Here is a 15,685-nt window from a genome sequence, read left to right on the forward strand (position 1 = left end):
GTGTCTTAAAGTACCTCACTTCGCAAGAAAAATAGGCAGTTGCTTTGCAAGGTTTTCAGGATTTCCAGGAAATCAAGTTTTTACAAGATTAAGTAACGAGATAGAAGTTACTTTCTATAGCCAATTTCAACTTAAGAGGAACATACAGTATACAGCATTTATAAAGACATTCTATAAAAACCATGTGAACTTACTTTCTGCAATGCTCTGATTTAGCACGAGATTAGTTGAACTGTGAGTGTAGTTTTTGTTTGGTTTTGTGTCCAAAATGAAACATCAAAGCAAGCACAATGGAAACACAGTATGAGTACCAGGAAAAGCAACAACAAATGGAACTGCATTTGCAACTGCCATTGGGCTTAACGAACTCGTTACTCTAAGTTACTGTACTCCTAAAGGGCCACAGAAAATATTTTAAACACCACCACCGTCCTCCTCCATAAGATGTTAGTATGGGGCTTTGAGTTTTAAGAAAAGAAAGAGAAGATTGAAAATAGCCCATGGAGATTTCTAACACACTAGGTGGATGCATCCGTGAATACAACACAGCCATGCTGTGGAATACTCAAGCAATCCGTTTCAAAAATACCTTAAAACCCAAGATACGAATGTGTTCTAGTCTGGTTGCTCCTCATGCACTTATAGGAAATATTTAACATTAAAATGGCATCATAAAATTGGGTAGGTCTTTAGTCCAAAGAGTCATATAGCTAATGACTGTATAATACTCTTACAAGTTAAAGTTCTCATGCCCTGACTTCAGGACTCAACTTATTACAAGAATCACAACTGTAGATTTTTAAAGTATACAGAAAAACCCAAAGATCCGTTCCAGAGTACGGATTTTATCCCAAGGCCACAAATTAATGAATGGTTCCATATTGCAAGTGCACTAAATATTGGTCCATTTGGTGCTGCAATACAAACTCTGATGCTGTCCTCAACTTTCAAAAACAAGCTTCTGAACACAAGTTAATAACCTTTCATTTTCAACATCTAATTAGGTTCTGATCAACTCTTGTAAAATTAAGGAGAAATCACATTTTCAAACCAGAAGGATGGGGCAGAAATTTTCCAAACCTCCACAGAAGAGTTAAAACATCAGAATTATGAGGTCCCATACTTAGTCTGTTTTATAAGGCTATCTTCAATTCCCTCGCACTTTGTGGTACCTTTACAAACAATGATGGAGGATGTCAGAATTTGTAAGACACCAAAAAACAACAGAAGCCACTTTGGAAGTCACGTCCTCAAAAAAAAAAGACCAAAACAGAAAAAAACCCACCCAACCCCCAAAACCTTCCTTCATTAATCATTACATTCATTTGGGATCTCCCCCAAATACCAGCCACATCTTCAAATGAATGAAAAGGGCAAGCGAGTAGCTTCACAAAACCTTCAAAACATCAACCACTTTATCTGCTGCTTTGGCTGATTTTTTGTGTTTCTATTCTTCCCACTGAAAATTACAGCATTTATTATTATTATGTGTAATGGAAATAATCCTAAATTACTACTCTTACTGTGGGAAGCACCTGTCTACCGTTTCCTCATCGTGCAGATAGTACCTTACTTGTTTTTCAAGTTGTGTTCTGTAAGGAACATGGGAAATTGTGCTCATCATAATGTATAACTGATGAAAATGATTTTTCATTCATCAATTATATACAAAACTGATGGGCTTAAAGCCTCAGGAGTAAACCTGCAATATTTTCACGCTGAGCACTTAAAGGTTCCTTCTTCTGGAAGCTTGTTTTCAGAGGATGTATTGCATATTGAAAGTTCAGCACTGGCCACATGTACCATAGAACATAAACAATATCCCCAAACAGTTCACTTCTCAATGCCCAGAGCGAAACCCCCTTCCTTACAATGACAATATTCAGTAGCTAATCACTTCCGAAAAACAGGTACAGGACGTCTGCTAATTCCTTCTCCCCTCCCCAGATTTAGTTGCCATTGCCATAAACGAGTGCCATTCAGGTGGGAATAGTTCAGTGTAGTGACATCTGGGATCTCAACTGAAATTTGGCAGCCCAAGAAGAGCACCAACAGCTCCAAAGTATCCCTGTTCAAAACAAACAAACATACATTTCAGGTTCAAGTGGGGCATTAAATTCAGCATGAATCACATTTCAGTGACAACGAAGCATCTGGTGGATCAATGCTACAGCAAGAACACCACACAATTTTAATAAATAATCTTCCATAATTTTGTAAAGCTTTACAGAAGAAACATTTTACCTCTCTTATCTAGCTTAACTTCAGGAGGTTTCACCCCAAACCTCCCCATACACCGCAGGACTTGTAATACAAATGACTCCTAAAGCACAGCAATCAGTTTGGGTTTGTTTTTCCTAGAGGAGCTGTGTATTTTGCTTGCCGAAGGATCCTTCAACACCCATAGCAACACTACTCCTAAGGTATCAGTAAAAAAATTCTTAAAACTAGCTGTACATCATGTTTTTAAAGAACAATGTCCAAGCTTCAACACTATTTTTTGGACCATGTACTTACCTGCATACAAAGAACCACGTAATCCTGTTGGATTAGTTTTCCTCTCTGGGGAAGTGAGACATTCACCCTCCCTCTAACTACAAGACATAGAAGTGTTGGAGTCTACACCTGACCAAACGCAAGAATTTAAAATTTATCCAAGAAAAATCTGAAGGGGGCAGAACTAACGAGGACCCATTCTGCTACTACACTAGCACCAAGTCAGACTACTGCCAGTCTCAGGATAAGCAGCAAAGGAAAAGCAGTTGTGAGAATCAACTGCAGGGGTTAGATGTGATGCTGTGATATTTGCAAACCAACAAACTGAGGACAAAAATAGCCAAGAAGCTGCGGGTCTCCCAGCTGTCACCCCTGTCATTAGTCCTGGTTGCCTGATTTTAACTGAAGCAGGTCAACTCTCTCAGCACTGATCTAGACAGCAGATGCTGCCCAAAAGGAGGTTAGTCTCAGAGCATAAAATAAGCAGTCTTGGTTTTCAGGGTGTTGCTCAAGCTCAGTTGAAAACAATGTAAGTCTTTCAACGGTCCATGCTTTAGACTCTCTGTCACCTTTTGAAGTACAACACTTCCTATTACTGCCACCCAAACCAAGGGAAGACTGTCGAACCTTAGTGCAGAGCTTAACATTTTCTCATCCCTCCGCAAAGATCTATAGCATGAACTATAGATACCCCAAAGAGGCTCCAGTACTTCCCTGGCAAGGAGGGCTGTCCCCAGAGAACCAATGCAGTACGACAAACCTCCTCTGATTTGCAGTGTTCACCGAGTCCTCGGTGTCTCACGGTATCACATTACATGAGCTACTTAATACGCGCATTTTTGATTCATGTTAGAACAACACGTGCAGATAAGTGAAGCACAGCATACCTCATGTTCTAGGAACAAGGCCTTCAGCTGGCCCTTTGACCAGTAGTCCAGTGCATATGCAAGAAGCTTCATTGACAAAGTATTCACACGTAAGAAATTGCCAACAAACACAACTCTGTTTATTTTCTAAAAGGAAGAGAAAAAACAGCAAAGGATCAAGTCTTTTCACTGTTTAACCCAGTTCTCTCACTTAAAAATTAAGCTAGGAAAGAACAGATTATCTCAAGCAAGGCAAAAAAACCAAACAAACCAACCAATCCACAATTGAAACGTGGTTCCAAAAATCTAAAAGACAGCATACCTGAGGAAAAGGAAAAATAGTGCAACCCTCAAGAATTAAAGGACTTAATTTACAGAGAAGTAGCATTTGTGTCTCAAATTAAGCGAGCATTTTCAGTAATTAAACCACAGAAACAGCCCAGCTAAAAGTAACATTGAATGAAAAAATACTTCTGTTTGGTAGAGGAGACTCAATGCCTTCATAGCCCTGTACAATGCTGCTTGATCCATACGCAACAAGGCAGCACTGTAAAGAAGCCGAAGACAGTAAGACGTAACAGATGCTCCTTTCATCTTCAGACCTCAATACACCTCAGCGTAAGATTAGACTGAGATGTCAACACCAGAAGGGAGCTGTGAATTTTAATCAAGTCAAATGTTAAAAAGTGAAAATAATTTAATTTTCCCCATTTGGTGAAATAAATCCAGCATTAAGTGGCAGCAACATTAAACACTGCTTTAATGATACAAGAGCAAGAACCAAAGAAAATGTAACTGTGTTGGTGTTTGACACAGTGCTTAAATAAGTGCCTAATTATGTTAGATGAATACTCCTATCCAAGTTGTGACAAAAGCTAGCATGACAATTCAACTTGTAGTTAAATGATTAAGATGCAACTGCTTTTCACTGTCTTGGTTAGGTCACAGTGAAGACAATGCAAACACTGCTCAGGCAGCCAAACACAATTCTGCTCTCTGGCAGGAAGCTGAAATAATTAAATCCATTTTACCAAATGTTCAAGACATTAGTTTGTGTATCCCTTTTAACTACGTCTTACGATTTGTAGTTCTGTGACATAGTTGGAATTAGACAGAAATCCTGGAATAAAGCTTATTTGCACAGTCAGAGTTTTAACCCCATCCTTAAATACAAACTGCATACATTTGCCTCAGATTTTAAACAGAACTCTCAGTACATTTACCCTTAATCTTCTCTAAAAAAAGCTGTTACTAAACCTCATTTTATCTGAAGTTTGTTGATAATGAAGAAGGAAATTCCTGGTGCTCAGACACCTACTATGCCTAAACTCAGTATTCTTCCATAGCCTCTTGACTGTCCCTGCTAATCCTATTGAAACTGTTCTGGTTAGCAGAGCTCTGAGAAACAGAAGATGGCAGGAAACCATCTCTGCATTCACCACTGAGAAGAAAAAACAATTAGAAGTCTCAAGAGTTGGTAAAAATTAAAAATAATGCTTAACTAGAAGCATGGCTTTCTACAAACTTTAACTGCAGGATAATTTCAGCTTGAAGAATCTGCTGGAGGCCATCAGGTCCCATGTACTGCTCAAAGCAGGTCTTTCAGTAATTTCAATGTTGAAGTTGCTCAAATCACACGTTTTGAAACTCTCCAAGGACACAGAGCCCACAGCCCTTCTCCTAGTCCCGCTAGCATCTTACCCTCCCCACGAGCAAAGATACCCCCTTCCCACTCTTCCAAGACAGTTAGAGTCATACTGTGAACCAATTCCTAGCTCTTGAACACTACATGAGTTTCTTCATTTCATTTCAGCTTGTAGTAGAAGGTTTAAAATGATACATCACTTCAGCAATCACTTAATCTGAAATCCAAAGAACAGATTATCGATAGCTCGTTTCCCTGGCATGTTTTTACCTCATTCACCGCACACATCCGGGCAATGGACCCAATGTTATTGGTGATGGTGACCAGTATGGCTCTTGCAAGATCTTCTTTACTAACGGACTCTCTCTTCTCTTTGTAGATCATATTCCCAAAACTAGAACAGGAAGAATGTCCATTAAGTACAAAGTGATTTATATGTATTTCAAGTCATTTCAGAATGTAATTTTTATGCTGTAAGAGAACTTAAGTCTCATGTTTGTTCTTAAGGAGCATCCTCTTTGTGTTAAATACAGAATTTGACAACTGCCACTGCAAGGTGTCTATTTATTCCTTCACAGGAAACAGTCAATCTCGTTACAGTAATGACCCCCCACAAAATATGTTTGTTGCTCTCCATGAAGAAATCGACAGCAAAAATTAGTCTTCTTAGGCAAGACTACTCCACAAATCTAGAGCAAATTAAGTCACTGCAAATTAAGTCAATGCCCAAGTCTGACACCTCATGCTTGCTTCCTCACTCACAGTATCTATCCAACTCCCTATTTTCAAAGTAGAAGTAAACCAGAGATGAGTTGAATGGTTTTATGATGGCACACAATCCTCTGAAACAGAAAATAAGCAGCTGACAGACTGCAGGTTACGTTGTGTAATTTCAGAGTTTTATATTAGAAGGGCAAGTCCACTACTATATACAGTAAGTAATTTCTTATGAATTATAAAAAAAAAGACAAGAAACCATAGCTCTGCATGCTATTTTACCACTGAGGACTCTGTGCCACATCTAAGTCAGTTTGGAGAGCCAGAATCCTGATAGAGTTTTAGAACAATCTAGAGAGTTTGAGAGGTATTGGAGATCCTAAGGGTCTTAAAAAGTAAATGAGATCAAAAAGTATACACGGAGTGTATACTTTTGTGTATGTACCTATACAAAGAGTGAGTTAAGATGTGTTGTCTGAAAGTGTAAAGTTTGCACACGTTAAAACCTCTCAGCACATATTCCCTCAAGAGGCTTGGCTTCAGCTGGCTGGAGAGGGAGAAGAATGAAGTTACTGTGACTCAAGACCTCTTACTACCCAGTAAGAGCAAAAATTTAATGAACTCTCTTATTTACATACATACTAGTTTCACTCCCAAAGTTTATTCTTCTTACATTCCTTAAGGGTAGAGAAGCTGTAACACCAACAATAATCTTCCCCAATGGAAATAAAACTTGCAGCTATGACAAAAATCCTGTCGCTGGCAGTAAAACACATTCATTGTCATGGCGCAAACTATTTCAGTTCAACAGCCTTTATGAGCGAGAAAAGCAGTTAAAACATAATGCCAGGTGCCTGTACTGACAGCAACGCACAAGAGAAGCAGAGGCCTTCAAAAAATGGTGAGATACTGGTATAAGAGCAACACAAAAGCTGTCTTCCACTCACCTTCCCTTTGGACAATGGCCCTGCTAAAAGACTCTAGGAAGCCAAAAAGTTATTGGCTTGGTTTTTCTCTGTGCTTTGTCCTTGCCACTCCTGTGATGACCTCACGTTCTCTCCAACTCATGTAAAGCTGTTTATGACATACCACCTGCAGCTGCATGTGGCCTTAAACCTTCAGAAAAAACTGAGCGTATATACTTTAAGGGTGAAAACATGGCTTGATCAATAAAAGTTTGCAAAAAGCAGTTTCGTCTGTATTAGTAATTAAAGAATGATTTTGAAGCCCCCTCAAACCAGCAAAAGAACTAACAAAAACATCTCTTGCTTACCTGGATGCGACAGCCCATCCTGGCAAGCCAAACCTTTCATAGTCTCCTCCATAAATATCTCGAACCAGCTTGTCGGCGTGTGTGCTGTCTCCCTTAGATGCCATTTCCAGAGCTTCTTCAAAACTTTCACAGCCCGTTAACAAACTGCACAAACCAAGAAAGGTCCCTCCACCTAGACTAAGGAGAAAGAAAACTAGTTGCTTTTAAACAGTATTTCCTCACATCAAAGATTCTTATGTCTGACTCACAAAACAAACAAACAAAGCCCTCCAACTTAGATACTTCACTGCCTGCTTGCTCAAGGTTCACTACTTGAACAGCTGTCAGTCAATCTAACATTTATGTAAGTCACAAGCAGCTAACCATACAGTAACAGCTAACAACTAGCTATCAACTCTAAAAACGTCAGCTGGAAGATTTAATGACACAAAAACTCCCTAAATACTCACCATGCCATTGACTGACTCTTGATCAGTTACTGTATGGAGCCACAGAAACCTGGGTTCACTGGACACGCTACCAAAAGTTAAGACAAAACCTCTAAAACTCCCACTGCAGAGCACTTCCAGCACTCAGCGACTGGTAGGTAAGATACTGGCTAAATGTCCTCAGTAACAGAGCTACGAATGGGCTTCACTGGATGCAGCTGCAAATTAAAGATAAAATACTCTAAGGGACAGGTGGGGGGAGGAATCCCTTGAGAACAGAAGGCTCCTTGTTCCACAGAGTAACAAACCCAACTTAGTTTTTTAAGTTACCTTGTTCCAGTTACTCTTTTATAGTCGTCTTTGGAATGGACTGATAAAATACTGACTCCTGAACCGATGTTAACAACCAGCAATGGGTATGGATCATCCAGGTTAAAAGGCATCTTTTGGCATCTCTCAGGATCTGAGGCATTTTCAAAATAATAGCACTCCGCCTGGCCATTGAAGCTGACAGAGTCTATGTACAATAAGCCTTTGACAAGGCAGTCAAGCTCATCCAGTTTGTGCAGCTGGAGGTTTCCAATCTGTGTTAAAAAAGAAGAAAAGACAGTGTCAACATGTTCTAAGATTGCTTAAATGTGCTACATATTCATGACTCTTATTTGTTCTGTCTAACTTTAAGAAGCTAACTCAGGAGACTCAGTCAGGAACTACGATCCCACTGTAAAGCTAACAAAGAATTCAGAGGTAAATTCCAAATAGGTCAATTAGCAAATTACTGACAATAGATCTAGATGTCATACTTGAATGGAGAACTGACAGGCAGTGTAAGTATCTGCTTTGATAAGTCCAAAGTAACTTCTGAGATTAATAATATGTGCTGCTGACTGCCACCAGTGCCAGATCACAGCACTGCCAGTCCCCTCCTGTTACCCCAGGCCCCTTCAGCTTTTCTTGCCACAGCACAACTGTGAAGCCTCACTGTTGAGCACATGAGGGAACTGGTCCAACACAAAATATTTCTGTGGAGTTTTGGATAATGAATTAGTTTTGTGACCCTACCCCATGAACAGTTGTAGCAGCTGAACGCAAGACTGGCACAGGAATGGAAATACAAGATGATGATGGCATCCAAATATTTTGTGCTATAAAAAGTCTTCTTGTCTCTAGAAGCCTGAGAGGTCTGCAGCCACTTTAAAACCAGGCCATGTGCACAGTGGATACTGTGGTAAGATTCTCAGTTAGTAACAACTATCTTCCCACTGAAACTGCATCTAAACAATCAATTTTGATCATCAAGAGAAGAGTCAAAACTCTGCCACTGAATAAAGACTGTCTTTGAGATACAAGTTTTGTCTCTGACTCTAAACAATGCACTGGACTAAACTAATGAGGATAATCCCACCCACAAACACTGAAAACCTATCACCAAAGACTGCTTATGGAGGAAAATCCCAAGCACCTCTGCAGTACACTTCTCATCAGAGGAAACAAGGTTAGAAAATGGTTAACTTCCACAAAGGTCTCCTGCATCTCACCAAGTTAAAGGAAGTTTTTCAAAATACTGCTTATTTTAACCCCTCATCAGCAATGCTTTTAGCATCAGCTTCAGGACGAGGAAAGACCAGCTACCTACTGTGCGAAAGTCTTCTTCAAACTTGTAAGCACCACCGCCGGTGGCACAGAGCACCGTGTGTAGTGTTGAAAAGTTCTTATTTCTTCCCATTTGGATAAAAGTAGGCAAATCATGAGTGGGGAATCGAATAAAGTGCAAGTTTCCTCTTCGAGCAAAAATCGTTAAGTCTTTCAGCTCAAGGTGGACATCTCGAATGCCAGTGGATCCATAGGCTACATTGGAAGTCAGATACTTGCGGATGCTCTTCAAGCTTTCGACTTCCTCCTGCTCCTCCTCTGCAGTGATATCAATAGGTTCAAAATATGCGAGTTTCACCAAAGTGCCCCCAATGTCCATGCCAAACCACGGAAAAGCTGTGAAGATACAAGAATTGATCTATCAGCTTCGTTAAGGAGCAAAAGCAATACATGTAACAAGACTAAAGCCACTTTTCAACAACAAAGACACCAACAAAAATGCTGACAAGATTAGTACTCATTTGCATGACATGATCTGGCTGCAGGAAAAACTGGAGAAATAAACGACTCTATTTACACATTTAAATGCTGTCACATACGCTTAGAACTCCCAACTAAAACCTCCCCAAACCATACCAACTCACAAACAACACTCAACCATTTTTTTCTTTTTTCAAGACCAAAGGATTAAAATAACCTTCACTCCTAAAATAATAGTTTTCACATAGTTTAGCACAAAGCCTGTGATGCTGCTGTGCACACTTGTGAGAAAGCAGGTTACTGACCACAGCTGACAGCAGCAGCAAGACAGGTATTCCTCCTCCTACCTTTTGCTCACATACATTTCAGTTGAGGGAAGCCTTAATTTATTCGCATGTATTTGAAAAATTGATGCAGTTAAGATGCCCGATTTATGGAGCTGAAAAGAGCTGTTCATATATCCCTTGAAACTACAAAGGGTAAGCTAAAAGCACTACTAAGAAGCACATGTGTCCTATGTTAAACAACCCAAAAGGCTTTTGCAAACATAACATTAGTCACAACTCTGTAAGTCTTACGATTTATGGGTCTCATATACCAAGTAAAATACAAGAACAGTCAAACGGTAAAGAAGTTTATTCCATCATTCCAGTGAGAACATATTTTACGCTGACAAATGGGATCATGCTGTACAACACCAACTTCCTGGGTTGACTGAGGGATCTTAACAGCAATTTAAGGATTTTGAGACTGAAGAAATAGGTCAGTTTTCACCTTTGCAACAAACCCCAAGAAGTTTCACATTTTTCTATCGAAAATTTGTCAAGGTTTGGCTGGTAGGTACATTGCTCGAGTTTCATTTGCAAGGTGGAAGAGTTCTGACGAGGAACTGGGCCCACCTACTGTTCATCTACTCCTCATACCAGCAATCCAGAAGCTACCACACAAAGATTCTTGTGTACATAAGGCACTCTTGTTTGGTTTATGTACAGGTCTAGCCAGGACAACTAAAGCCATTTTGTTTTCCAAACACGGAAGGGGATACACACACACGCCTATACAGAGCAAGCGCACCATCAGTCAAACCATAGCTGAGATTCTGGGACTGCAGGGGTACAAGATTTTTCCATGCTTCAGCTACCTTTAAATAAAATACTAGAAACACACTGATTCTACCAAGTTAGAACATAATTGTATGTGGACACAACACAGAAATCTTGTTAACTCTCCTCCTACTGCTGCTGCAGCCTTCATGTCAGTTTGCTGTAGGTGGATCCTGGCTCAGGATCCATCCTAGGCTGGATGCAGAGGGAATGGAGAAAACAGGAACCCATGTGAAAACACCAGTTCCTCTTCCAATTACTGAGAAAGTGATTTCATTTGAAGGGTTAAAATATGGCCACAGAGATCCTGGATGGAGGACCGCTCAGAAAACATACGATGGAGAGTACGCTCAAGTTTCCTACAAGACTTGCCCTTCAGAGGGCTGCCAGGCTAATCATGGCGATGGCTGAAGACGACACATCTGCTTTAAGTCACGCCACACGTTCAAGGAACCTGTGCATTACTTTACACCACATACATGAGCACTCTGCTTAAGGTGATGAGACTGCTCTTTGAGGCACGTGTGAAGCCCAAGAGTTTTCACTCTTAGCTATGGGATCTGCAGTGTATATACCAACGTATGGAGTTGGTACAGTCTTTCAAATCCGTGAAAAATTTAATTCTGAGGGAGTCTTGTATGGGAAAACTGTCTTGGAACAAGACAAAAATAGCATGGTGTGTACCTTGGCTGAGAATACATAAATGATTCTATAAAAAGTATTTCTACACTCCTATGGGTCATGCTTCTCTTAGTGACACATTTAGGAGCAGAATGACGGCAGCACCATCTTTTGGAAAAAACACCCCCAGACATCAGCTTGATCCTTAACGGCAGTCACAGTTTAAGACATGTGCCTGGATGAGACCAACACCAACTGCACAACCTTCATTCTAAGCTGACAGCTCTGCAGCTACCAGGGTTGAGGACCCGCACAACTGTAACCATCACCCCACAGCTTCAGTTCACAAGGAGAGTCAATGCACCTGCCTTAAAACTGGGCCTTTTCTGCAGCTGTATGAGGATTTGGCCATTAAAAGATTTTTCTCAGCTCCTCCTCTTTATAACTGCTGTTATACTTAGGAAGACTCTACAAGAAGCAATACACAGCTCCTAAGTGTTCCTTGCTGAGAACTGAACTGTCATCAGAGAACAAATCCAGCACCCTGTCTTTTCAAAGGTCAGCTCCTCTCCTCAGAGGTCAGCTGCAACTGGAAAAAAGAAAAGCTGGAATTGAGCTGTTCAGGCCCAATTGCTAGATGACATAAAACTGCTTCAAAAGCACGCATTCTGCTTTCAGGAAGTCAAGTCAGGCTCTATTTAAGAATACATAAACCACATATTTTTACTGTCTGAGGCAAATATGCAAAGTAGAACAGAAAGTGGGAAGTCAAAATCCATCTGGTTTAATATGAAACTTCACATCAAATTGAACTGTCTCCAACAGGACAGCAAAAGGAATGTCACAATATCCAACCTCCTTAAGACCACATCCAGATTTTCTTTCACTCCTCAGCTCTGCCAGGAGCCACAGTGGTCCCACCGTAGACACAGCAACCAGGAACCTCTGCTATAAAGCAGCAGATTGCTCCATACATGCTGTAAAGATAGGTCTGAGGAGCAATCTGCTGAGTTGAAAAGACAATGATAGTTAGGAGGCTTCCCTGGAACTGCATCCTGCAATGCAGAAAAGCATCTCCTGCATGGGAAGAGAGCCGTCACAAGGTGCTGTGCTCCAGTGCTGATGTAGCAGTTCTGCCTGGCAAGAAAACCCACGCTGATGGCTCTTGGTTGTTTTTTTAAACTATTCTTTAGAGCTGCAGAGGGAGGCCTCATTCTTCTGTGTTTGAACTTCTCAAGTTCTTGGCGTACATAGCTCCTGGCAGCAATCTTAAGGTTACTTGTATCTTATCGTATAAGGTCCTTACATGCCAAAAGAAAATAATTACATTTAAAAGTCTTTCTTGTGCCAATACAAGCACAAAGGTTGAAGTGTTTTCCTTTTCTATGGGTTCCGCTTCAACAGAGCAGAGGACCTTCGAAGTTCTCCACCCAGACCACATTGCACATTGACTTTGTACAGCTGATCTGAATCCAAAGCTGCAGGAAGTACACGCTCAAAGACTTGACTACTTCCCACTTAGTCAAGCATAAGACTCTTCAGTTTAAAACCCTACTTGTATTTAGCTTTTAAAGATTGAGAAATAGATCACTTGTAAACTCTTTCCTATGAAAATAATCACACATTTGAAACACAAACACCTTTAAAATACTTTCTTCTCACTGTAAGATAAAAACAACCTGCATTAAACTCACAAGAACTAACCTTCAAAGGCAAATAGCTAACTCCTAATTCAAGCAGGAGCTCTGCACCATAAAAAGAAAAATTCACAGCTGCCAGTGCCATGACAGGCAATCAAATTTTGTCATCTTTGTAAGAAAGCTCATGTATTATGGAGACCAAAGACTGTCGCCCTTCAAGTGAAAATGCAGCTTGGGGAACAACTACCAAAGCGTGGCTGCAGCTCATGGTTCTGTATTGCCTTAATACATGAGAAAGAAAAATGATCATGAACTCATATAAAAACTTACAATTGCAGCACTGCAACAGTTCTTTATGAAAGTATGCAGCATTGTCAGTTCTGATGCACAACGCTTATCTACCAATTCAGGTCAGTCTGTATGTAGCCTTTGATAACAAACCTAACCCTGATCCCATTCTTATCCGTTTACTGACAAGACAAACAAATTAAGTCCATAAAAGTTATACTGAACTATTACACAGTTAGTGTTTATAAACACAGGAGCTTAAACTAAAGGCATCCTGCAGTTCCTCCAAATGCATCTTCCTCGATGAATATACACACACTCTTAGGCTTCCACGATTTCCCCAGAACATCTGCGCACAGCAGAGTAAAATGACTGGTAAACTAACACCTAAATCAGCTTGCACTCTAGGAGCTAAGAGAAAACCCATCGAAGGTGTGACCTGGACAGGCTGGAGAGCTGGGCAGAGAGGAACCTAATGAAGTTCAACAGGGGCAAGTGTAGGGTCCTGCACCCAGGGAGGAATAACCCCCTGCACCAGTACTGGTTAGGGGTTAACCTGCTGGGAAGCAGTTCTTTTCCAGCAGAGGAGGACCTGGGAGTGCTGGTGGACAAGTTCATCATGAGCAAGCGGTGTGCTCTTGCGGCAAGAAGGTAAACGGTCTCCTGGGGTGCATTAAGAAGAGTGTGACCAGCAGGTTGAGGAAGGTTCTTTTTCTCTCTGCTGTGGTGAGATGTGGCCCTGGTGAGGCCCTATCTTAACCACTGTGTCCAGTTCTGTGCTTCCCAGGTTCAAGAGAGACAAGAAACGGCCAAGAGACCTGGGTCTGTTTAGCCCAGAGAAGGGCAGACTGAGAGGAGATATTACCAATGCTGATCAGTATCTAAAAGGTGAGTGTCAGGCGGCCAGACTCTTTTCAGCAGTGCCCAGCGACAGGACAAGGGGCACGCGCACAAACTGGAACACACGAAGTTCCATCTGAACATGAGGTAAAATTTCTTGATTGAGGGTGATGGAGCACTGGAACAGGCTGCCCAGACAGGTTGTGGAGTTGTCTTCTCTACAGAGATTCCAAACCTGCCTGGACACAACCTGGGCAGCCTGCTCTGGGTGAATCTGCTTTAACAGAGGGGTTGGGCTGGATGATCTCCACAGGGTCTGTTCAACCCCTACCATTCTGTGAAAGGTAGCTGAGCTGCCAGATCAAGTGGAATTAACCTAATGGCTAGGCACCAAAGTGCCTTTGATGTATCCATGTTACATGGATGCATGCCGATGAGCCTCTACAGAGCAAAACTGTGCATCAAGAGACCTTAGCCCTTGAGACACAAGCAGAGTTTCTCTGCTTAACTCATTTTTTAACAGGTTTTTTGGTTCAAATATCCCAAGTCCAGCTCCAACTACATTTGGGCTGGATAGAATTAACACCCAAATTAAACATATCTGTCAGGCACTATTGCATCCTCCTATTTCTCTGTCAGACTCTGTAATCTCACCACTCTGCCATCTCTAATCACACTACAGAAAGGCCACGTTTACCAGTGGGAGGACAGGTGGTAACCAGCAATTACTGTTCACTACATTTATCACATCTACAAGTGGCTACCAGGTAGAAGTAACACGAGAGAAAATATCGCTGCTTTCATCTTCTCCCTCCTTGCTCCCTCTGTTAATTTGGTTGACATTTCAGCAGCAGTCTCTTTGGGATAGGTATTTTTAATACACGGAGATCCAGCAGGCAGAGGCACAATCTAACACTTGCAGATGCAAACAGTATAAACTCTGCCTGCCAGTATTAACTCATTATTAGAAATACATTTTTCAACAGCAGTGAAATGCAAGCTGTAATATCTGCTATGGGCTAATAACCAGCTTTCAAGTACTAGTAAGGAATTGCTGGGATACCACAAGACTAAGCAGCAAGTGCAATGAACAGAAAAATCAATTTAAAAGAGATTCTCCAGCAACTGAAATGGATTTTTCATGGATTTGACTATACAAATCCTGCATGGGATAACTGTGTCCACAATGACTACATGTGTCCATGGAACCACATCAGAGAAAATAAACAGATTTTCATCTGTCCTTTATACTGATACAGCATTTTGCAGTGTACTTGCGCACACTGATGTGTCTCGCTTTGCCTCAAGGGAAATGCAGGCATTTGTTCTCAAATTGTTTTCAATAAACAATTAAAAGAAACAAACTATAAAAAGTAACATACACTGTGTACTAAATATTAGAAGTCTCTGCCTTGCCTTCAGCAGCGCATCACGCTCCAGAGCCAGTGTCAAGGACTGCATCTTCCCTGAAGAGCACAGCACGCCAGGACTTTCCTCCTCTCCAGGGCCTTGCCTTCCCCCACCAACACAAAGAGCTCTCTGAACGAGTGGCTCCTCTCTTCCCTTTATAGACAGATCACACAGCAGCAGTTCTGCAAGACTCTGTTCTCACATTTATCATCTCCACCCCCAAATAACCTTTGGAAGTTTCTCTGACGCGATCCAGCCGTTCTTCCCCATAGGCACTTCCTCGGA

General features: G+C 41.2%; 1 protein-coding gene across 1 annotated transcript; it reads right to left on the reverse strand.

Moving 5' to 3' along the window:
• Positions 1-1,795: 1,795 nt before the first annotated feature.
• Positions 1,796-9,406, reverse strand: PANK3 (pantothenate kinase 3). Its single transcript, XM_010146228.1, has 6 exons — positions 9,062-9,406; positions 7,756-8,009; positions 6,998-7,174; positions 5,278-5,401; positions 3,384-3,509; positions 1,796-2,068 (listed from the first exon to the last, which is right to left on the reverse strand). The coding sequence occupies exons 1-6, from the start codon at positions 9,395-9,397 to the stop codon at positions 2,018-2,020; spliced, it is 1,068 nt and encodes a 355-aa protein (XP_010144530.1). The 5' UTR covers positions 9,398-9,406; the 3' UTR covers positions 1,796-2,017.
• Positions 9,407-15,685: the final 6,279 nt, after the last annotated feature.

Source organism: Buceros rhinoceros, unplaced genomic scaffold (assembly GCF_000710305.1).
Source record: "Buceros rhinoceros silvestris isolate BGI_N320 unplaced genomic scaffold, ASM71030v1 scaffold19492, whole genome shotgun sequence".
Classification (NCBI taxonomy): domain Eukaryota; kingdom Metazoa; phylum Chordata; class Aves; order Bucerotiformes; family Bucerotidae; genus Buceros; species Buceros rhinoceros.